The 25,081-nt window shown below is 46.0% G+C and overlaps 1 protein-coding gene across 1 annotated transcript in view; it reads right to left on the minus strand.

The window, feature by feature from the left end:
- The window catches only part of SORCS3 (sortilin related VPS10 domain containing receptor 3), a 498,155-nt gene that overhangs the window by 121,913 nt on the left and 351,161 nt on the right, over positions 1–25,081 (minus strand). Inside the window, exon 7 of the mRNA XM_038411611.2 lies at positions 9,609–9,727. Within this exon, the coding sequence (XP_038267539.1) occupies positions 9,609–9,727 (119 nt within the window). The remainder of the gene's footprint in view (positions 1–9,608; positions 9,728–25,081) is intronic.

A 25,081-nucleotide genomic window follows, 5' to 3' on the forward strand; every position in this document is an offset into this window, starting at 1 on the left:
GGAAAGCACCTAACGACACATTCCTTTATGGCACTGCCTTTTAAAGAGTTTTAACTAGCATGTCTCTAGGATTCTTGTCTTCCCCATCAGAGCTTCATTTTGTATTTTAAATGGATGTAGCAGAAGCTCAGCTCTGGAAGGCATTATTCACCAGTAAAACAGGTGTAAACATGTTAATCATTTAGAAGTCTTCATCCTATTAGTTTCATAATCAGTTTTTAATAATGTCTTCAATAGAAGTCTCAAGGACCAGACCCAATAAGTCAAAGAGAACTCCATTGTCCCACCAAGTCGTTCTCTTTGCCATTGATTGTGAAGATAAAAATCAATCCCAGCTAAGGAGGAAGAAGTTAAAAATAAATTGTGTGGATTGATTTCTGTTAAGACCTTTTGTCTCCCAGTGAAAAAAAAATGGAGGAAAAAAGTATATCTATTTGAACATGGTGTATTTAACTTCCATGAAAATAGAGAGAATGATCCAAGCTGGGGAAATCAAAAGTTTAACTCCCCACCATATCTAGTTTCATTGCTGTGAGATTTCATGGTCAAAAAAATCCCTCTCTTTCCTAGGTGGAAAACTAGTCCTGTTTGTCTTCAAGTGAATTTGTTGCTTGTTGAAGTTGTTACATTGACAGTCCTAAGAGATGACATCGAGTAGCCACGTAACAGGTGCAGCCTGTGTCAGTTATCAGGTGAGCAGACATTGCTCCCACAGTATAACACTGGCTTAGATTCAGAAAACCATACCTATTCAGCAGAGTATTAAGCACATGCTTAACTTGAAGCACACGCTTAAGTCCTGTTGAAGTCATGTGATGAAGTGCTTTCCTGAATTGAAGTCAGAGCCTGTAAGACACACAATGATATTAATAGGCCAGTTTTATTAGTTATTTTTGAGACGTTAAATTTATAGAGTGAGTTGGGAAATGATCATGAAAAGGTTTCAGCATGCATTCTTCTTGTTTTTGTTGAAACACTGTCCACATTTTTTAGGTTTTCATTGTACACCTGACAAACAAAATTGTTTTGGTTTTCAATAGAAACCCCCAAATTTTGGACAAAAATTGGAATTTTTCACTAAAATTTCCATTTAGTCAAACAAGCCCTTTTCCAGTGAAAAAACATTTCAACTGAAAGTTTATGACCAGCTCTATTAATTTGATTCCTATGCTGGTAGTCATTAAAAAGCCAATATTTATGCCAGAAGGAGTTATCAGAGGTCCCACCGTGCATAAACCACATTCATTTGGGGGCAGGAATAATTCCGTGGAATTTCTAGGGCTAACTGCTCTCACCGATACAATGGAAGTAACTCCAGGTAAGTCAATGGAATTGCAATGGTATAAAACTATTTTAAGTAAGTCAGGCCTTTTGCATGCAAAATAAGTTCAGGTCTCAAAGCACTTCACAATCTTCTTTAACGGGTTTATGCTTACAGCGCCTCTGTGAGGCAGGGAAGTGCTATTAATCCCCCAAGATAGGGAAATGAGGCAGAGAGAGACTAAGTGACTTTCCCACTTAGCATGTGCAGGAAGTATGGGCAGGGATGGTGTCCCTAGCCTCTGTTTGCCATAAGATGGGAATGGACAACAGGGATGGATAACTTGATGATTATCTGTTCTGTTCAATCTCTCTGAAGCACTGGCATTGGCTGTTAGGATATAGATATTCAGGCCTGTCTGTAAAGGCCAAACTCTAAGAATTTGGGTGTATTCTTGGCTAGTTATTGAGGTATAAAAGAAAGAATCAAAATCACTGTCTGCTGGTGTAAGAGCCTTCTCTTACTGTGACAGTCTGAGGCCCTGTGCTTAGGCTAAGGCCTCTGGCTAAGCAGCAGGGGCAGCCACAAGCTGGGAAGCGAATGGTCACGTCCTCACCAGTCACACTGAAATAAGGTGCAATTGGGCCGTTAGGATACAATCCTGTCCTGATAATGCCGATCACCTCCAGAGAAAGGGAAGTGTCTAGAAGATGTAAAAGGAAACTCAGTTTGATAGAATCCTGTCTGCAAGAACTCACTTACCAACAGCTGGGATGTGAAATCCTCACTTCTGTGTTGTTCTATCACTGTAGTCCCCATTTCCCTATTGTTTGTCTGTATAATCTCTGTCTGCTTCTGTGATTGTTTCTGTCTGCTATATAATTAAGTTTGCTGGGTGTAAACTAATTAAGGTGGTGGGATATAATGGGTTAAATAAGCATGTTACACTATGTTAGGATTGGTTAGTTAAATTTCAGGCAAATGATTGGTTAAGGTATAGCTAACACAACTCAAAGTTTTACTATATATAGTCTGCAGTCAATCAGGAAGTGGGTGTGTGGGTGGGAAATGGGAACAGGGAATAGGGGTGGGGAAATTGGAATCATGTTTAGCTAAGGGCGGGAATGGGAACAGGGATACAGGAGTGTGGTGTGGCTCTGTGGTGTCAGAGCTGGGAAGGGGGACACTGAGGAAGGCTACAAGAAGGATGTGGAAAAATTGGAAAATGTCCAGCGGAGGGCAACAAAAATTATTAGGTGACTGGAACACGACTTATGAGGAGAGACTGAGGGAACTGTGCTTGTTTAGTAAGCGGAAGAGAAGAATGAGGGGGGATTTGATCGATGCTTTCAACTACCTGAAAGGGGGTTCCAAAGAGGATGGATCTAGACTGTTCTAAGTGGCAGCAGATGACAGAACAAGGAGTAATGGTCTCAAGTTGCAGTGGGGGAGGTTTAGGTTGGATATTAGGAAAAACTTTTTCACTAGAAGGGTGGTGAAGCACAGGAATGGGTTCCCTAGAGAGGTGGTGGAATCTCCTTCCTTAGAAGTTTTTAAGGTCAGGCTTGACAAAGTCCTGGCTGGGATGATTTAGTTGGGAATTGGTCCTCCTTTAAGCAGGGGGTTGGACTAGATGATCTCCTGAGGTCCCTTCCAACCCTGATATTCTATGGTTCTATGAAACTGGAATCATGCTTGCTGGAAGTTCACCCCAATAAACATCAAATTGTTTGCTTCTTTGGACTTCAGGTATTGTTGCTCTCTGTTCATGCGAGGAGGACCAGGGAAGTAAGTGGGTGAAGGAATAAGCCCCCTAACATTGGCTACTCTCAAAAGACAGAATACTGGGCTAGATGGACCTTTGGTCTGACCCAGCATAGCTGTTCTTATGTGGCATAGCAGACAATTGAACCCAGGTCTCTCAAATCCTAGGCTAGGACCCTAACCACCATCCTTCTAGACAAGTGACTGGTGGTGCGGATAGGGGAGGAGAATTTTGCCCTAAATTTCCCAGAATCCAGTCATCTAGAAGAACACCATCTGACAGAGCACTTTGCTCTCACACCACCTACAGCCAGGCTGCTAATGACAAATTGTCTGCTCCCTGCTCACACATGATAATACCACAGACACAGTCTGAATCAGGAAGAATGCTAGCCACAGTCAAATTGCCCCCCTGCCCATAACATCTCTGTCTTAACTCCCTTATCATCACCATCTACAACAAGAGCAGGCAATACAGCAGCAGTTCTCAAGTCACGCTGCTGTCACAGCAATAACGATTGATTAGAGGGAGTTGCTGATCTGGTAGGTGAACACAGGTGCTCAGAGCAGCCACTGATCTGAGAATCACTTGCTTTGCAAGAAACCGGAGTCGAGAGAGAAAAGCCCAGTTTTAAAGGTGCTCAGGAAACTGAACAACAAATGGAATACAATAGAAGGTGCCCAGATATGAGGAGGAAGGGCAAGAGAGACAGCGTGATAGATATTAACAATTAACTAGGCAGTGTCTGTGCACTTCGGGGCTAGCCACAGAGCCCTCATTAGAATTACATCATGAATGCTCATGAGCAGCTGAATAAATATGCCACATGGGCTGCAGGAGGAAAGGGAGTCTATGGTCCAGCTCTTTAAAAAGGCTGGGATAATGATTATTTATTGGTCCCCATCATGCGTCCCTTTGGTTAATGGTGCAGGGAGCTTCCAATTTGAAGCGGAAATGAAGCAGATCCTGAGGCAAATAGCAAGCCCTACTGATCAAGGATTGAGGCAGGAGGGTCGCTACCACATTCAGATCCAAGTTCTTCTCACAGTGGAAGATGTTCAGCTCCAAAGGGCTGGTTTGGCCCACTGGAGAGAATGGCCACCAGCCACAAAGTTCAGATCAGGAGCAAGCTTCCCCAAGGTTCAGAGAGGGTTGGATCTGGGGATTTGGTATGGATTCATCTCTAGTTTCTAATCCAAAAGAACACCCACCTATTTCCTCACTCTGCTGCCCTGTAGAACCCTGTCTAAACTAGAGTTCAGACCATGTTAGCCTGCATTGTGTTTGGGGCTATCCAACCCACACCACGCCCTACCATCCTAAAACAACCCAATTCGCATGCAATTGCCTTGCCCCATCTCTGTCCTTCAACGCTCATGGATTACATTTGGTTCAAAGAGAATGGCCAAGTTCTGGTCCAAAGCTCTAAATAGATCCCACCCCCTCCAGGCTCCTGCAGATCTTGACAGACGTGGGAGCACAGGGGTATTAACTAGATGATGAGCTAAACTAGCAGCACATCTGATATGCTAGCAACACTTCAGCAAGGAAAACTAGAATCTTCATGCTACACATCCCGGAGTACTTTAATATTATTGTCTTTATAGCTGGTAGGTAATTTTTCATTGAGGGGTTTTTTTGGGGGGGGAGGGAAGAGGAGAGGCCAAAATGCCTCCTCAGCCAAGTGGAAATTGTCATGAGAAAAATCTCCATTTTAAAGTCTTTTGGGGCTTTATTGAAAGAACAAACATGTTTCAGTTTTTGGAAAACTGAAAACTTTGGTTCTTGACCATCTGAAAAAGTCTCTGAAAAACAGAGAGGAAAATGAATAGCTACCTTCAAAATGTTTCCCTGGAAATAAAACACATTTCCAACCAGGTTTGTAATGTGGAAATCCCCAGAGATCTGAAACAGGGATCAGGGCCCCATTCTGCTATGCACCGTGCACAGGTATAACAAAAAGACTGTCCCCGCCCAAAAGAGTTTACAATGTAAACTTTACCCAGGAGAATACAGCAGCAGCTCAAATAATTATCAGCAATCCACATCTGACAGGCAGCTGTGGATCATCTCCAAGGCTGGATTCAGAAAGCGAAACAATTTTGGTCACAAGTAGACCCACGCAGGATGGGCAGTGCACTACAGCTACAGAGAAAACTATGGGCCATCCTGATTATCACTACAAACGTTTTTTTTCTCCTGCTGATAATAGCCCACCTTAATTGATTAGTTTCGTTAGAGTTGGTATGGCAACACCCATTTTTTCATGTTCTCTGTGTATATATGGATTCACCAAGGGAAGGTCATGCCTGACTAATCTAATCGCCTTTTATGATGAGATTACTGGTTCTGTGGATGAAGGGAAAGCAGTGGATGTATTGTTTCTTGACTTTAGCAAAGCTTTTGACACGGTCTCCCACAGCATTCTTGTCAGCAAGTTAAGGAAGTATGGGCTGGATGAATGCACTATAAGGTGGGTAGAAAGCTGGCTAGATTGTCGGGCTCAACGGGTAGTGATCAATGGCTCCATGTCTAGTTGGCAGCCGGTGTCAAGTGGAGTGCCCCAGGGGTCGGTCCTGGGGCCCGTTTTGTTCAATATCTTCATAAATGATCTGGAGGATGGTGTGGATTGCACTCTCAGCAAATTTGCGGATGATACCAAACTGGGAGGAGTGGTAGATACGCTGGAGGGGAGGGATAGGATACAGAAGGACCTAGACAAATTGGAGGATTGGGCCAAAAGAAATCTAATGAGGTTCAATAAGGATAAATGCAGGGTCCTGCACTTAGGATGGAAGAATCCAATGCACCGCTACAGACTAGGGACCGAATGGCTCGGCAGCAGTTCTGCGGAAAAGGACCTAGGGGTGACAGTGGACGAGAAGCTGGATATGAGTCAGCAGTGTGCCCTTGTTGCCAAGAAGGCCAATGGCATTTTGGGTTGTATAAGTAGGGGCATAGCGAGCAGATCGAGGGACGTGATCGTTCCCCTCTATTCGACACTGGTGAGGCCTCATCTGGAGTACTGTGTCCAGTTTTGGGCCCCACACTACAGGAAGGATGTGGATAAATTGGAAAGAGTACAACGAAGGGCAACGAAAATGATTAGGGGTCTAGAGCACATGACTTATGAGGAGAGGCTGAGGGAGCTGGGATTGTTTAGTCTGCAGAAGAGAAGAATGAGGGGGGATTTGATAGCTGCTTTCAACTACCTGAAAGGGGGTTTCAAAGAGGATGGCTCTAGACTGTTCTCAATGGTAGCAGATGACAGAACGAGGAGTAATGGTCTCAAGTTGCAATGGGGGAGGTTTAGATTGGATATTAGGAAAAACTTTTTCACTAAGAGGGTGGTGAAACACTGGAATGCGTTACCTAGGGAGGTGGTAGAATCTCCTTCCTTAGAGGTTTTTAAGGTCAGGCTTGACAAAGCCCTAGCTGGGATGATTTAACTGGGACTTGGTCCTGCTTTGAGCAGGGGGTTGGACTAGATGACCTTCTGGGGTCCCTTCCAACCCTGATATTCTATGATTCTATGATTCTATGATATCTATATCTATATCTTCCTATTGTATTTTCCACTGCATGCATCTGATGAAGTGGGCTAGCCCAGGAAAGCTTATGCTCAAATAAATTTGTTAGTATCTAAGGTGCCACAAGGACGCCTCGGTTTTTTTGCTGATACAGACTAACATGGCTACCACTCTGAAACCAGAGAAAACTACTCGATGAAAATGTAGTGGAAAAATTACACTGATTTTAATGGTGATGTTGCAGCTGACTGACTCACAGACCCCCTTGAAAGTAGTTATTCGAAAGCATCTTAAAATAATATATTTTGGGGTTATTTTTGCAAAGGGCTTTTTTTTTTTTGAAAAGGGCAATTTTTAGATGTTTGAAGCCACACAGCAACAGCACAGCAAACTCGTTAATTTAAATGAGATTCAACGGAGGGTGGGATTTTGTCTTAAGTATACAACTTCTGCATTATTGCCCAAGCTCAGCTATGACTGTGCTAGGCACCTTAGAAATAACAGATCAATCTGATAGCTATTCAATGTGTGATGAGTTTAATTCATAGAATCATAGGTCTCGAAGGGACCTTGAGAGGTCATCTAGTCCAGTCCCCTACACTCATGGCAGGACTGAGTATTACCTAGTATTATCATTCATATGAATGACAACTGGAATGTGGCCATTCCTTCTTTAATAGAGTCAATCATAATATATGTTTATTGTGTCCTCTCTTATTCATCTTTTTGCCACGCAAAACAATCCCAATTATTGCAATCTCTCTTCATATTAAAATTTTCCAAACCTCTAATCATTCTCATCCCCTTTCTCTGCACCTCTTCTAATTCTGCAAAAACTTTTTAAGGTGGTCACTACTGCACGCAGCATTCCAGAGGAGGGCTAGCCACTCATTGTAATATTTTCCAAATTATTCTCCTTATTATGCACCCTAACATCAGATTAGCTTTGTTTGGAGGTAAACTGAGCCACACAGCTTTACTCCTGCTACAGATCTGACCTTGTTAGCCTCATGATGAACTCAGTTACACTGGATATACACTGGTAGATATCTAGAAAGATGTATACACTAGCTGACATCTATATCTATATCTCCTGATTCATTCTAGGGGTAGAGTGAGATCAGAATCAAAGCCTGTGCACAGATCTCTAATGCAGCAGTTAAAGCTCAACACGGTCTTAAATGGTAATTTGTAAGTTATTTAACATTCAAAAAAATATTTAAAAAAATCTGCCAATTAAGTCTAAATGAAATGCAGAGCGAAGTACATTTAAGACACCTCATTTAAAGTGTTGCCAAATATTTTTACTTGGAGTAATTAGTGACTATTAATTTGAGCCCCAAGCGCTCCATTTCCAGTGGTTGCCAATTTAAGGCAGACATATGCTCACATCACGCAGGGTTCCTCAACACCCATACAAACAGTTCAACATCCCATGCCTTGTTCTAGTGCAGTGGAGAGCTATGGAATGATAAATGCTTATCAGATGTGCTGTAAGCCATAAAGGGACACAAAAACCTGGGAACTCTCTAGGCTGCCAAGATAAAAAGCCAATTTAATGCAGGCTCTCTCAGAGGTCTGGTGTACAGTAGATGTTTACCAAAATATGTATGGGTGTCTCAAGTTGCAGACACATAGGTTACTAAGATTCGCCAGTATATTTTCTAGAGGCAGAAGTCCTAATTACATCAAAGGTGCTCTACCCCGCCCCTGACATGGAGCTAGTGATCTCCCCAGTTAAACAGTCACCTGGAAAAGCAATTTTTTTTTTCAATGGAACAAGCGATTTTGCATAATTTTTCTGTGGAAAGAAAACAAAAGAACAAAAAGCCCACCAGCTCTGCAAAAATAGAGAGCTCTTGAAGGGCCAAGCCTCTTTTTTTGTTATCCTACTCCCATCCCTCCCTCTCCCCCCCCCCCCAAACATCAGCATCATCTCTGTCAAGACTTGCTTGGATCATCTGGGTCCATCTCTCACCAAATCGTTTCTCTGCCATTGCAGGGCTCTTGGACGCTGCTGCACCTGGGTACCTCCTGTTCTCTGCTTGTGACACATCATAGTTGAGCCTCCCGAGGGCTGTTGACAATGGTCTAGTTCTGGTTGGTGGCATGGGTGTGAGAGTGGCTGCGTGGTGATGAAGGCCTGCGTTATGCCGGAGATCAGCCAGATGATCTGGTCGTCCCTTTTGGCTTTGAACTCTAAGATCACCACCATCCTCAATGTCTTCATTGCTCAATCCTCTCCCATTCACAAAAACCTGGATCCTGGTCTCCTCCTGGGTGAAACTTTCTCTGCAGATTCTCTCTCATAGGGTGGCCATTTTCTCACACGCCCTTGATTTGTCCCCAAGGAATATGATAGGGAGCGGTTGGGCTGTTCCATTCAGCCCCTCGCCTTCTCGGGCAGTTTCATCCTTCATGTTCTCCCCTCCCCATCCACAGAGTGGTCATCCGTCCCCCACCTCCCACAACCTCCTTTCCCTTTGATTCTGCCTTATATCTTCCTCTCTTCCCAAATCCCCCTGCCTTCCTCTCTAGTAACTTTGCCTTCCAAGCTAATCTCCTGTCTGACCCATTAGCTTTCTGCCTCCTTGATTGACTGTCAAGCCTGAATCAACTCTTCTATTTGCCTCAACGGCCGCTCACTCAACATTGTCTTCACTGGACACTGCTTCTCTGCTCTCGCGATCAAGGCTACGGTTTGCTAACAGGTGCTCCGTGGCATTTTCCAGACAACCATAACAACAGTCTGCACCTCCACAGTGGCTTCCATTTGAGGAATTACAATCTGCCCCATAAGGTGGGTAAGAATAATCATATCAGATAAGGAAGCTAAAGCACTGAGAGATCAGTCAACTTACCCAAGGCCAGGCAGTAAGTCTGTGGCAGTCCGGTATTGTTTCCAGGCCTTTTGACTTCCAGTCCTGTGCCTTACCTCAAAACTATTCTTCCTCCCTCCGGGAAGAAGAAAACATGCTCTATAGTGCAGCAACTACCAAGCCCCAGCCTGCCATGCCACGCCCCACCTCCCCCAGATATTGTGTCGATGTACCTGAATAAAGACATATTCATCCTGGACAACAAGTGAGTTGGTGTCGATGGAGCGCAAAAATGGTCCACTTCTGGTAGTCTCCGAGCACTCCTGGATCCGACAGATTATATAGTGGGCGTCTGTAAGAGGAGCATAGGCACACATGAGAAATTCCTGCCCAGGAGCTCATGGTCCAAAAACTTTATAAGCAGCTCAAAAGAAGTGCACAGAATGAAAATGTCAGCCTAGGCTACAGTATCCTGGATATTAAAGTTAAATGGGTTTGCCATCCTCATGCTTCAGGGCATCAGATGATCACCTGATTAGGTCAGGAAGGCATTCCACCCCCTATGTAAACCACTGCACCCATTTCTATCCAGGGTCTAAACTCTATGTACTCCTTATAAACTTATAAACCAAAAATTCATTAGGCCCCCAAGGAGTAGAAAAACATTTCCCACCTGCCCAACTGCTCTCCTTCTATCCACTACATACGCCTATTCAAACTCATTCATACCCTCTCCCAAAATCATCCAAGCCCTGGGGAGATAGATGAGCCGTGGAGCATACCCCAAATGTCAGCAGATCTGGCCTGTGATGGCCGAAGAAGAAAATTAGTTCCAGGGTCTAGCCTCTCATATGAAATGCGCTGCCACCTTCTGTTCAACCCAGGAAGTCATTAACTTAAGCCTCTTGGCTGACTGCAGCTTTTGTGGTATCCCACAGAGAGAGAAAGCCCAGCAGCCAATCGATATCGGATTTGGTCATGACAAATCTTACAAATTCCTCCAGAAGTTAATTGACAGTTAGCGCAGATCACAGAGCGTATGCAAGACATGCTCTTGGCACGAGGCACCATGGTATTCTATGCCAGCTGGAGAGTCCCAGGAGTTTTAAGACACAGCTCCTTGTGCACTGACTGCAGGGGTCTAATGCCAAGAGGACAAAGACAAGGGAAACTATTGGACAAAACAAAAAGCTGCAATAACTTTTTGGCAAGGACACTTGAAACAAAGCGCTACCTGGACATCCGCGAGTGACTGAGGGTCTAAGAAGACCCTCATGCTGCTGAATTCAAGGAGATCAATTCATTAAGTCCTTTGGGTGACTGTGTCCAAACAACAAATGTAATTATGATTTGGGAAGTGCTGATGATTCATTTAGTGCTGTATAGTACATGCATATAGAGACAGTCCTTCCCCAGAGAACATACAGTCTAGAAGACATAAGAATAGGTACAAAGAAAGGAGTTGTTTTAGGTAAAGACCCCAAATCTATCTCTCCCTGCCCCCACAAACACACACTTTCACTTCTGTGTACCTCATTAAGTAATCACTTTAGCTCTATTGACATCAATAGAACTATCCTGATTTAAACTAGCTCAGGATCTGTCCAGAGCCTTTTGGAGGCAACTCTAGGAGAAGGTGGTGGGGCCATCACACTGGGGCCAGAACATCATTCCATGACTTGGGGGTTGCTTCTGAGAAAGCCTGGGAGCAGGAGGAGGACATGAATAAGTATTATAGGGAAGGACCCAGCTCAGTAGGTAGATTAATAACCAGGCACTGTGGTGAGGGGAGGGGGGAGAATCCAAAGGAGACTGACCCAAGATGTAGGCAAGTCAGTATGGAGCCATGCAGGGCATGGTAGTTATAGACAAGAGTCTTAAACTTGATGCAAGTGGAACTAGGTCAGTCAATTAAGAGAAGGCAACGATGTGGTCTGGTCAGTGGCACTCTGCCTACTTTCTATTACCTCAAAACTATTCATAGACATTAAGTCTCCCAACAACCTCATGATGTGGGTAAGTATATTACATCAGGGTGTCACATGGGGAAACTGAGGCCCGGTCCAAGGTTGCACGGCACGTCAAGCAGCAGCGCTGGAAAGGCTGGAGGCCACAGTCTCTTCCTCAACAGCAAGACTTCAAAAGGAAAGCTCTTCATAAGCTACCTGTTTTGTCCTAGGGACGCTATGGAGAGCTAAGTTGATGGCCCCTAGCCATTAGTATTCAGGCACAGGCCAGCCAGTGCAATGGAAATGGAAAAAAGAAATCAAGTAATGATTAATGCTGTAGGAAACCTTCCAGGCTACACAAACCATTACTCTGATCCCTTGACAGCTCTGCTCTCGCCCCTGAAGATCACATTTACCAGCTTGCTAAGCTTGGGAAGGACAGGGGAGGGAAAAGAAAGGAACGTGAGGTCAAACAAGAAGGGTTTTCATCTTGGACCCAGGAATTGTATTCACATTCCATGATTGAAATGCTTGCTCAAGGCAGCAGAAAATTCTGACATGCAGGAATGCTCAAAAAAGCACCACAATTTTGTTGATTGAGGCACTCAGCAATCCAGAGCACATGAGGTGAGGAAAAAAACTTGCTAACCTTTCTTTGGAGCTACTACTGCGAATGGGCCTGCCCATCAGTAGGCTCAGACCAATGACTCCCTTGAGAGCTGGGTGCATTAATGCAGCACCATGGCTCTCTCAACGATGTGCTGCCCGTAAAACGGGTCTGCCCTGCAAAGTGAGTTGGGCAAAGTCATCGCAATTTTGACCAAAGGAGAAATGGCACTCAACAGGTAATTGAAACAAAATGGCTGCATCAGGATACTAGCCAGATGGAGTTTAGCCTTCTCCAGGGTACTGCTATAGGTTGTTGTGCTATTACCTATTAGTTATGTGCTATTGTGTTATTATGAGTAGTCTAAAAGAGAAATTGCAGCTGGGACAGAACGAGATTCTTCGTCTGCGGAAGCATGTGGTTGAGAGGAAGGATGGTCTCATGTTGAAGTCACCAGACTGGGAGACGGGGGTTTTCTTCAAGACTCTGACACAAGGGTACAGAGAAGGGCAATACATGTGATTAGGGTCTGGAACAACTTCCATACGAGGAGAGATTAAACAGACTGGGCCTATTAGAAGAGAGATAGTTAAGGGACGTCTACAAAATCATGAACAGTGTGGAGAAAGTGAGATTAGGGAAAGTGATTAGGGAAGTGTTATTTACCCCTTCACATATCCACAAGAACCAAGGGTCACCTGATGAAATTAATAGGCAGCAGGTTTAAAACAAACATAAGGAAGTAGTTCTTCACACAACACACAGTCAACCTGTGGAAACTCTTGCAATGGGATATTGTAAAGGCCAAAAGTATAACTTGGTTCAAAAAAGAACTAGATAAGTTCATGGAGCATAGATCCATCAATGGTTATTAGCAAACATGGTCATGGATGCAACCCTGTGCCCCCAGTATCCCTAAACATTCACCTGCCAGAAGCTGGGACTGGACTACAGGGGATGGAGCACTCAGAATTGCCCTGTTCTGTTCATTCCCCCTGAAGCATCCGGCACTGGCCACTGTTGGAACACAGGATACTGAGCTAGATGTACCATTGGTCTGACCCAGTATGGCCGTTCTTATCTTTGTGTCACTTTGGGTAATTCACTTAACCTCTTTTTGCTTCCGTTTCTCAACATGTTAAAAAGTGGCCAAGCAGGGAGAAAGATGAGGCTGAATTCTTTAATATGATTTGAGATCCTTGGCTAGAAAGTGTCCTAGAAAGGCACAGTGTTATTTATGTCATGTGTGTCTAAATGGGTGTGTATCAGATAGGACAGAATTTGATTATACACAGTGTCATTGTAGTCAGAGCACTAGAGAGTGTTTTACAAAGCAAGAATTGCACCAGCCATGTAAGTAAACTTGACAGTCAGGTAGCCAACCAGTGGTGCTGGGACTAGGGGTGCTGCCACGTCCCCTGGCTTGAAGTAGTAATAACAAACACCAAATACGTGATTTCCATCATCAGCACTCCCACAAAAACAATTATTCCAGCACCCCTGCACCCAGCGATCCTCACCTACCAGGGGACCAAACCTGGAACACTGGCCTTTACACTGCTTTACCAAAACCCCAGTTGAGGGACAAAATGAAAACAGCACTGGGAGGACACCTGCCATGATGGCACATTTCTTCTTGGCAGAGGAAGTTTTCTGCACCCTCGAGTTTCAAGTACTTGTAGACTTCTCTACAAAATGCAAGGACACTTAAAATGGGAGAAAACAGAGCGTTTCCAAGGAGTGAGGTGAACAAGATGCCATGGTTTTGGTTCACACCACGTGAAGCCACTTTACAGCCCTTGAGATTCATTTGGAAAGTCCAGCTGGCTAGAACCCAAAACGGCAAAGGGGAAGCTCAAATAAAACCATCACATTGGGTTAAGCTCCAAGTATTGCACATAGGATCTTTTGGCCCTGAAAGCCTGCTTCCAGCCTCAGAGTCTGGGCCTTTCCAGAGTCAGCAAAAGGTTTTGCTCTGTGTTTCGATGGAAGATTCTTGGGACCCCACTAATGTTTCTGTTAAACTTAGCTAATTGTGTTTCCATGCTCAAGCCCAAGACTGGCTGGGTTTTGCAAAGTTCCAGGTTCTATAGCACAGCTCTACTGAAAGCATCTGGCAGGAAGGAAAGGAGCCCCAGGGAAACGAAAGGGAGAATATAAAGCAGCGTTGCCTACAAAAAATGAAAAATGGGCCCTGAAGGTAGCAGAGATTCCTCTATTAGAGGTTCGTTCTGGGAAGCGTCGCTAAAGGCTTCAGAGTAACAGGCTCTAGCATGGGTTTTGGGCAGAGGTACTGAGAATTTCAAGGTGGTGGAGACTACAATGCTGGTTCTGAGCACTTGCACCGGGAACTTAAGTGCAACGGAAAATGCACGGTTAGTTCTGGGCAGTGCCACTGATAAATAAAGTGTAACAAACTACCACACTCACCCCACTCCCAGCACTGAGAATTTCATTGTAATAAAGCATGTAGCGCTACATCTCCACTCCAGCAATGTGCATTCATCGCAAGTGTGCTTCCCTCCTGTCTAGATCTGGAAAACTAGCTCTAGCTGCATTAGGAGCTCCCTTCTGCTCTCTGCTCCCTCTGCACTAGTCTCTCTTTCGGTAACGTGCTTGTTTCTGGGTTTCCGACAGGAGCCTCTACTCTACTCCCCATGGCTACTTCACCCGCTCTTGTCTCTTGCTAGACTCCTTACTCCAGAGCAGGATCTCAGGGCTTATTCTCCCGCTGGACTTCTGTCATAAATATAAAGGGAAGGGTAACCACCTTTCTGTATACAGTGCTATACAATCCCTCCTTGCCAGAGGCAAAACCCTTTCACCTATAAAGGGTTAAGAAGCTCAGGTCACCTAGCTGGCACCTGACCCAGAATGACCAATGAGAAGACAAGATACTTTCAAATCTGGAGGGGGAAAAAGGGGTTTGTCTGTCTGTGTGATACCTTTGCCGGGAACAGATCAAGGATGCAAGCCTTCCAACACCTGTAAAGTTAGTAAGTAATCTAACTAGAAAATGCATTAGGTTTTCTTTGTTTTGGCTTGTGAAATTTACTGTGCTGGAAGAAATGTGTATTCCTGTTTTTGTGTCTTTTTATAACTTAAGGTTTTGCCTGGAGGGATTCTCTATGTTTTGAATCTGATTGCCTGTAAGATTATCTTCCATTCTGATCTTATAGAGTTGTTCTCTTATCTTTTTTTGTTCTTCTAATAAAGTTCTGTTTTTTAAGAATCTGATTGGGTTTTTTGGGTCTTAAAAATCCAAGACTGGTTTGTGCTCATCTTGTTTATTCTCAATCCTCCCCAGGAAAGGGGATGTAAGGGCGTGGGGGGGATATTTTGGAGAAATAGGAACTCGAAGTGGTCCTTTCTCTGTTCTTTGCCTAAATCACTTGGTGGTGGCAGCATACTGTTTAAGGACAAGATGAAATTTGTGCCTTGGGAAAATTTTTAACCTAAGCTGGTAAAAATAAGCTTAGGGAGTCTTTCATGCGGGTCCCCACATCTGTACCCTAGAGTTCAGAGTGGGGAGGGAACCTTGACAACTTCCTTCTTCTCCTTGATAACCTACGTTATCCCAGGGAGTGACTGCCGCCCCCTTTCGGCTTTCCGTCTCCTGGCTTTATAGTGCTTTCCCAGCCCTTCCCCAGCTGGGCTTCACTGTTAATGAACCCTGGCCCTCCTGCTCACAGGTGATGCCTGGTAATCTAATTGGCCTCTCAGGCCCTCACTAACTTTAGCAGGGCTGGAGTGGGGTGCACACCCCAGCACACACCCTCCTGCTCAAGACTGTCCCACATGTGAGCATGGATGCCTTCCGCCCTGGAGTTGCTGGAGCTGGGCCTTCTCCATGCTATCCAGCAGGAGCACCAGTCAGCCCTTTTCTTCCATACCATCCCGGTTCTTCTCCTCCAGGAACTCTTGGTCCTCTGCAGCTGCTCACAAGCCCAGCTCTGCAGCTACTTAGCATCTCTTGAATTATTTTTGCTTGCTCCAGCAAATCCCACAGCACCCTTTCCGTCAGGGTCTGTGTTCCTGTCGGGGACTATTTCCTTTCTGGGTTTGTCCCTGTTTCTGTCTGGTTCTTCTCCCTCCCAATCTTTTTAACTGTGTGCAACCCCCTACCAAGTGCATGGATTCAATGTCTGCAACGTTCACAGTCACCAGCACCACCACTTCTACTTTGCCTGCCTCCTGCATACTCCAGATACAGGACACACTCGCATTTTTTTCCTATATTACTGGGGCCAATGCCTTCCTCTTTGCTACCCTACAATTTCCTGAGAGGGCAGTGCCTTTTTATATGGCCACCTTCTCAGCACCCAAAACAAATCCTCATCCTTGCCTTGTCAGTAGGCCATGCTTCTGCATCCTTCTGTCAAGCCCCTCCTCTCCTGGGATAACCTTCTCCTCACAGTTCATATAAGGGTTTGCTCTTCTTATGTGCCCTTGTCAGCCACAGGCAAAACGTACCCTAGGTTGTGTCTCTGGTCTCCTGGCCCCTGTATACCTTCCCTTCCCTGCTTCCTCTGACCCCTAGTGGTTCCCTTTCTCAGGATCTCTATGAGCTACCTCTGTTACCACACCAAGGTCACCAGCTGCCTTCTCAGCTCAGCTTGTTCCTCCTTCTGCCTTGGTTGGGTCTCCCAAAGTTGCTGGAGTACTGCCTCCACAGTCCCTGGAGCTCCCAAGGGAACTCGGGTAACCACGTCTGCCCCTCCATATGCCAGCTTGGGAGTATAGACCTGAAGGGTTCCACACAATGTGGTTCCATTTTCTTACCTGAACGACTCCTTCTTCCCCTTGTGTCTGGGGGGGGATAGTCTGTCCGCATTTCCCTGCCAATTGTAACAGGTTCCCCACTCACTGCTAGTGTGTCTCCTTGTGTCTAGACCTGGGCGGTATTGCGTGTCATCCCCCCGGTGTCTCTTTTCTGGTAACTTGCCTGTTTCTGGGTTTACTACAGAAACCTACTCTACTCCCCATGGCGACTTCTCCCCTGCCAAGGTTCTTGCTAGACTCCTTACTCCAGGGCACAATCTCAGGGCTTACTCTCCCCCTGGACTTCCTCTTTGTCCCTGACAACTGCCCTCTCCCCAGGGAATGACTGTCGCCTCCTTCTCCTGAAGCCCCCTTATCGCTTTCAGCCTCCTGGCTTTATAGTGTTGGCCTTCCCCAGCTGGGCTTCACTCTTAATGAACCTGGCCCTTGCTCTTGTAGTTGATGCCAGGTAACCTAATTGGCCTCTCAGGCCCTCGTTAACCCTATCAGGGCTGGTGTGCAGTGCACACCCCAACACAGGTGGATAAAAACAACCTTCAAAGGTACATATAGTGTTATGTCACCCAGAGATGGTAACATCCCAGTGTGCATGGCACGACTCTCTGCAGATCTTTTCTGCACCGAGCACGGGAAGAGCAATGGGAATGGTGGTATTTTTAGAAGCCCTTTACCACAGTACAATCACCCACACAGTCGGTTGGATATTTTTATCCCCACACACACCGGGTAATTTGCCGATAATAAGTCACAAAACAGAAGGAAGTGTGGGGGGGAAGCTCAAGTGTTGACATGACAACCAGCTTTCTGCCTACTGGGAAATGTGTCATTTTGAGTGTGTTACACTAGTAATTCAATTTATACAAAGAAGGGCACCTGTTTAACTTTCACAGAAAGGTAAGGGTTTTCCCCCCCTCTGCCTATGTTCCATTTTGTTTCTTATTTAGTTTTATTTAACACAATGAAGTGCATGAAATAAAACAAATCTTCAAACCTGACAGACACTGGATACAATAATGAGCTCGTCTCCCTTCCTGGGGCAGACATTCTATCCCATGGCCTGACAGGAAATGAGAAGATAATGTACTAAATATTGAGGATTAAACATGACTGGCTATACTAAGAAATATCATCATTTTACCTCCTGCTTGAATGGGGCTATTCACTGCAATAAGGCCAGAAACAGATATTTCACAATGGAATAGGATCAGATTAAAGACACACCTGAACCAAAAGCTCAGATCTGAATGTGCGCAGACTTTGGGGAAGTCCAGAATGCAAGAACTCCAAGGCCAGAAGGGACCATTATAATGGTGTAGGCTAACCTCCTGCCTACCACAGGCCAAAGAGTCTGGGAGCAGGACTCCAACCTGGGTGTCCCACCTAGCAGGGCAGAGCACGAACCACTAAGATGTTGGGCAAAAGGAGGAGTCTAGAGCTATCTGAGGATGGTTTTGACCCTCTGATCTCTGGGTTTGGGGCCTGGCACATGCCTGCTTCACTCACCCCTCTATTTCTGGGGATATTTGCAGACTGGGCTCACCCCTGTATTAGAAAGTGCATTAAATATAAATACAGTGGGACAGGGTTGGTGGAAGGTCACACTGTAAACCTCCCATGGGATTTGGGGGGTGAAAGAGTTCAAAGGGTTTCCAGCAGCCTGGACGCTCAGCGAGTCTCATCTCTAGTCTGAAAGAATATCTCTCCACACTGACTCCATGTTGCTAGAAGGCCTCTCCATGCAACTGGTTCTCAACCTCACCTCAAGACAAAGTTGGGAGGCTTTCTGGGGACAAGCAGGGAGGAAGGCAGCCTGGAGGGGGCCAGCCCTCTTGTCAGGGAGAAGGAAGGATCAGAAGTTAATGGAAGGTTTGAATGGCTTGGGGCAGGTTTGCCACACTCTGGTCTGACGCTGTCCTAAATTTTGCTGCGTGCTTGCAGTAGGTGCTTTCATTGCAACCAGAGAGAGAAGGAGAACCGGCACAGACCACAGATGTGGGTCCTGATCTGCAAAATCCGGCTCTGGACTTTGTCTAAGGGTATGTCTATACTGCAAACTTGGGGTATGATTGAAGCTCGTGTAGATAGACTTGAGCTGGCTTTAATCCTGCTACCTAAGGTCCCAGAGCAGTGCAGCCATGGCAAACGGGACTGGACAAGCTCACCTGGAACCCTGGGTAATCACTCGTGGCACTAGTTCACAATGAAACTGATGCTGCTGCAGCACCCGAGCTACCTCTATTCAAGTTAGCCCGTGCTGCAATCACACTCCACACCGACAGTGCAGACATCCCCTTAATCTCGGCCGCTGTGGTTTGCATTGAGGCTTATCTCTATCCATTCATTTTAAACTAGGTTAATAAACCTAGGGCTGGTCTAGGGCTGCACAAGAGCCAGAAAGGACAGCTGAGACACCGACCCCTTTTTTGTCCTGGAGGTAGGATATACACAAATCTCAGGAGATTTCCAGTCCAGTTTTGCAAAGCCAAGAGGCTAGGAGATATTTGGATACACATACAGGTGCTTGTGCTCAAACTATATCACAGAACCTTTAAAGATTCGGCCGTCATTAGTTGTGATGTGCTTGTGTTAACAGGAGGTTAGCTCCTGGGGTCCGGTTTCGTTACGTCATTGCTCGAGGTGACACATCTCATCACAAATAAAACACAAGAACTGCAGCTGCAAATAACATTGCAAAAAAATGCTTCACCCAGCCCCAACTGGAAGACTGAACCAATCAAGGATTTGGGCTGTATTAAAATGTACGTGGACTTTATAATGCAATACACTGCTATTTTCTCAGCTCATTTGTCTGTGAAGCAACATGCACACCTAGTGGCTTGGAGGGATTGTGACAGCCCTGCATTTTCTGCTTTCATTGCCTTGTGAAAAAATTCTCCTACCAACTTTCCTTACTTAGGATTCCAGAGGACCCATGCACCTTATGGATACAGGATTGCAGGACTCCTTGTAAATGCCTGCTAATCATATGTAGCATCTTACAATGGAGGATCTCAAAGCATTTTACAGACATTAATTAACATGGCTTCACAACACACTTGGGAAGTGGGTATGTTTTCACCCCATTTGACAGATGGAAAGATAGGTACAGAGAAGTGAAGTGATTTCCCCTGAGCCAGTGGCAGAGCTAGGGAAGGAGTCCTGCCTCACCGCTCCTTGCATTAACAGCCTAGAAGATGCATAGAGGCTTTCAGGGGAAATAAACAGGAGGAGATAAACTGAAGATCTTTCTCCAGTAGGTGGGTCCCCCTCTGATGGGAGGGATGATCAATTGAACCTGTCAATGCACAGAAAGCTGAAAAGGTCAGACCCACATGGCAGGTGAACATCAAGACTCCTAATGACTTCCACTGCAAACCAAAAGGAAAAGGGAGGAAAAGATTCAGACTCTCCCCTGCGAGCATATGAAGTGAGAAAGAAAGCAGAGTTCTTCTCAAAAGGCCCCAGAGCTCCCTTTGATAGCGTTAGTTAGATATCCTGAGGGCTCTGTTCAGAGACTTTCGTGAACCCAGTTTATCCCCAGACCTAACACATTTTGGAAAAGCCTCATCAGCAACTTATTGTCTGCATCTGTCTCAGGACCCCACCCATGCCAAACACTGTCTGCACCTTATTGGAAGGCAGCAGAATTGCTGCACTAAAGAAGATATTACCAGTCTAAAGCCAACCCACCAGAAAGGGGAGCCCACAGGGGCAGCACTGAACAGTCTATGCAGGGTCTACGAAGTGCCACCATGCACTATACTCCTGCAGCTGGTTAGAAACCCTTATGCTATTGGGATAGGTAACTGGTCCCTGCTTTTTTGAATGTAGGCAATGTACCCACAATGCATTTCTCCAGCAGGGCCCCATTAGTTCAGCAGGGCCTTTGCCAGAATAATGGGCCATACTCTGCATTGCAGCACCAGGAGCTGGACCCTCTCTCTCTATATATATGCCTCTGTTCAGGGGATAACTAGAATCTCAGGGGAGATCTGAGTCCCTGCTCCCTCTGAGACTGAGCACTTGGTGAGGGAAGAGAGGGGCTTGGGGAGGTCAAGGATATGGCTTTCCCTAGGAGACAGAAGAATTGGCTGGATACAGAGGGAAGTATACTGCATCCTCTTCAAGGCTGGTGCAGCAGCCCTGCCATTGTGTGCTGCCCGGTTGCCCCACTCGTGTTAATACACCCAGAATGATATTAGCCTTTTTTGCAACCGTATCATTGTAACAGGGTTCTCACTCCCTGCTAGTGCCCCACTGCGTGTCTAGGTCTGACACTGTAGCTCTCGCTGCCTCGGGTGCCCCTTGCTGCCTATTGCTTGCTCTGTGATAGTCTTTCTTCTGGCCACTTGGCCTCCAGCCAGGCCACCATTTAGTCCCACTGGACAAGCTCTCCATATGTGGTCTCAGGCAATTTTCAGTTCCAACTCCAGGTCCTGTGCCACCTTGCCAGTGGCTACTACAGGAACCCAGCCCCACCTGCTACTCCAGGTTCCAGCCCAGGGACCCTATGGCTAGCAACCTAGGTCTGCTCAGTCTCAGACCCTGTTGCTGTTTCTCTGAGCTCCTTCCTATCACATCCCCCTATCTTCTTCCTATTTCTGGGTTTTACCACTGGAGCATCCTCTACTCCTTGTGGCTACTTCACCCCCTCAGCCTCTTGTAAGACTCCCTAGCTCAGGGCAGGACCCCAGGGCCTATCTCCCCTTAGCTTTCCTCCTTGTCCCCGGCCAGTGCTCTTTTTCTCCAGGGACTGACTGCAGACCCACTCCCTGCAGCCTCTTCCTGTTCTCACTTCCTGGCTCATACTCCTACCCCAATTCTTCCCCCAGCTGGGCTTTATCTGCCATTATCATAGAATCATAGAATGTCAGGGTTGGAAGGGACCCCAGAAGGTCATCTAGTCCAACCCCCTGCTCAAAGCAGGACCAAGTCCCAGTTAGTATTTACCAATCCCTGGCTACCCTCCAGGTGCCACATATACGGTTAATTGGCCCCTTCTGGCCCACGTGAACCTGGTCAGGGCTTGTGTGGAGCGGACACCCCATCACAATCCCATCGTTGACTCCTAATCAGTTTGTGATCACCCATAACCCTCAGATCCTCTTCAGCAGCACTGCCGCCCAGCCTTACTCCCCATTTTGTAGCTGTGCATTCGATTCTTCCTCCCTATTAGTACTGTGCACTTGTCTTTATTGAATTCAGTCTTGCTGAGCAATTCTCCAATTCGCCAAAGCCCCTCTGAATTCTAATCCTGTCTCCAAAGTGCTAACAAACCCGCTCAATTTAATGTCATTGGCAAATCTCATGCCCATACTCTCCACTCCATTAACCAAGTCATGAATGAAAATACCGAATGGCGCTGGACCCAGGACAGACCTCTGCCAGATCCCAGTAACTACATCCCCCCTCCCCCCGTTTAACAGCAAACCATTGACAACTACTCTCTGAGCAGGGTCTTTCAACCCCATTTGCACCCACCTCACAGTAATGTCATCTACAGCACAGTTTCCTAGTTTGCTTATGAGAATGTCTGTCATGTGGGACTGTGTTAAAAGCCTGAGTAAAATCAAGATGATTATATCAAGTCCACTTCTCCCCCCCACCCACTAGACAGTACTCATGTCAAAGAAGAAAATTAGAGTGCTTTGGCATGATTTGTTCTTGACAAATCCATGCTGGCTCTTATTTATAATCCTCTGATCCTTGCGGGGCTTACAGATTGATTGTTTAATAATTTGTTCCAGTATCTTTCCTGGTACAAAGTTAGACAGTCTGGTCTGTAATTCCCTGGGTCCTCTTTGTTCCCCCTTTTTTAAGGATAGGTACCATGTTTGCCCTTCCCCAGTTCTCTGTGACCTCACCCTCCTCCATGAGTCCTCAAAGATCATTGCTAACAGTTCTGAGGTTGCTTCAGCTTGTTCCATACCTGCCCTAGCATGAATTTCACCAGGCCCTGATTTCATCATGGAGTCGGTCTAGCAGAACTGGGGTGCTATACACAGAAGTACAGCAAGGAGGTCTCACCTAAACTCATCCCCCCCCCACCCTGCTTCAGTTCCTTGGGGCAGGGACTGCCTTTTCATTCTGTATTTGTACAGCGCCTAGCACAAAGAGATCCCAATCCGGGACTTGGACGCCTGGGTACTGTAGTAATACACATAACATTTCCTATGGGTTTGTCTCACAGAAAAGGATCCCTGAGCCACTCCGCATCTACAAGAAGCTCTACAAAGGTCTCCATAGAGAAAGCGTTATTGCACGGTGCTCTAGAGGTGGAAAGGCTTGGAGTCAACCAGGCCTATCATTCACAGAACCTCATGAACATTTACAGAGACTGAACACAGTGATAGACAGTCCCTGGGTCACAGGTCTGACACTTTACATAGACAAGAAAGACAAAAGGTGGGAGTGGAAACAGCAGGAAGATATCTTGACCCAGGTCACACAGCAGATCAGTGGCAGAGCCATAGACAGACCCTAGATCTCTTATCTCCATCATAACACCATCCTCAGCAGATGTCCCGTGTCTCATTTCCATGGGTAGAATGCAGAAGATCTTAGCCACGTTCCTAGAACCACTCCCATCCACATTACACATTTAACCAGGCTGTAGCTGGGTTAGGACACAACTGTATTTTCACTCACTTGGTTGCGGCTCTAGCATTAGATCGGCACCTGGTGCAAATCAGTGTAGCTCCACTGTCTTCACAAAAGGGAACACTGGGATCACCTAACCTGCCTTCTGCATCATGCTGGATAGGGAATGTCACTCAGACATTCCAGGATAAGTGGTGTAAAGCCAGCTCACACCAATAGAGGCTCTGCCATGTAGTCTAGATGGGGACTATATTGTTTCCCTGCAGTGCAATTGCTGGGAAGTCCATGGCTATTAAACACACAAGCCAACATTAAAAATCACACTTACAGCAACACAGCCACCTTTGTAATGGGCTCTGCTGGGGGGAGAACGCAGCTTTGGATAGCCTTACGCACCATCCCCCATTGGGACCCATGAGAAGAACTCCCATCATAACCCATTATCTCCTGATAACACCTGCAGTTCTTGGGGACTGCTGTTTGCCACGGCCCCATCTTGCTGGCTCTGCCGTTCAAGCCTGTCTCGCTGGAGAGTATTCAATACCATCAACGGCCAGGCTCAAAATGCTGAATTTCTACATTACAAATAAAGCAAGCAAGCAAGACCTCGAGGAAGATCACGGTCTACAGCGCAACAGAGACATGAGGACACCTACTTCCCCAACATGCGGTGTCCAAATCGCTGGGTGAGCAAGCTTAGAGTGAGTTTGAATCCATGCTCCATTAGCAGTTTGATTCCCCCCGACACACACACTTCTATCTGTGTGTGCAATGGAAAATGCACAAAAGAGAGAGCCTGGCTGCTTCACCAGGTTGCAACCCCATTTTACTGTATTGTTGATGTGGAGCTTTTATTGCCTGGTGATTTTTTTCAGAAGGGGATGGTACCAATCTCCTTGCTGAAGGGCAGAGCGACGCCAATGGGAAGTTTCAGACGAAGTGTCGCTTTAAGAAAATCACAGTGGATTTAAACAGCATGAGACCCATAGTGTAGCACATTCAAACGTAACAGGGTCTGCATCCAACAAAATGTAACTGAAAAAACCTGAAAAAATCAACCACTTCCAAAGGAACCCTCTCCGAGTGGACTTCGGGAGCTGAATTCCCCATCCACCACCCCACAGTAATTGCTGCAAAGGGTGTGTGCTGTCCCCACATGCCCCCTTGAGGCCTCGAGCACTGCTGGTCTGTCCATCTTAATTTCTCCACATGGGGTGTCAGTAAGTTGACTGTAAAAGGAGCCAAAACCAAACTAACAAAAAGTCTGTCCCCTTTAGCAAAGTGTTGGGAAAGGCACAATGTAACAAGAGTTCATGAAGCCATCACTCAGGACTCTGATTCAGGGCTCCCAGACTTAAAGTCCACAAACCAAGTCTCGAAGCATGGTCAGGCTAGTCTCTGGAGCCTGAGATAGCCCATTACAGCCTACACAACGTCTAGTCCCCCATCCAGCTTCCTGCTCCAGTTTAAACATGCTAGCCCTAGGGCACCGCATGGAGCCTCTTTGATTACACCCAAGCTGTTTTGTTTGTGAGCTCCTGGCTGTCCCTAAAAGGGGTAGTACACTCCTTCCTATACAATCTGCCTTTCTAATCCCTCCCCCCACCAAAGGGACACATCATTCTATTTGTTGCATAGCATTGCACTGAGCTGTTAAGCAGCTGCCAAGCTCCACCCCAGAAGTGGTTGCATTGCAGCACTGTGATTCTTGGACATGATTTGTTAAGCCTTTGGGAGATCCTTATGAAAGAAAAATGCTATGGAAATG

This window comes from Dermochelys coriacea, chromosome 7 (assembly GCF_009764565.3).
Source record: "Dermochelys coriacea isolate rDerCor1 chromosome 7, rDerCor1.pri.v4, whole genome shotgun sequence".
Taxonomy (NCBI): domain Eukaryota; kingdom Metazoa; phylum Chordata; order Testudines; family Dermochelyidae; genus Dermochelys; species Dermochelys coriacea.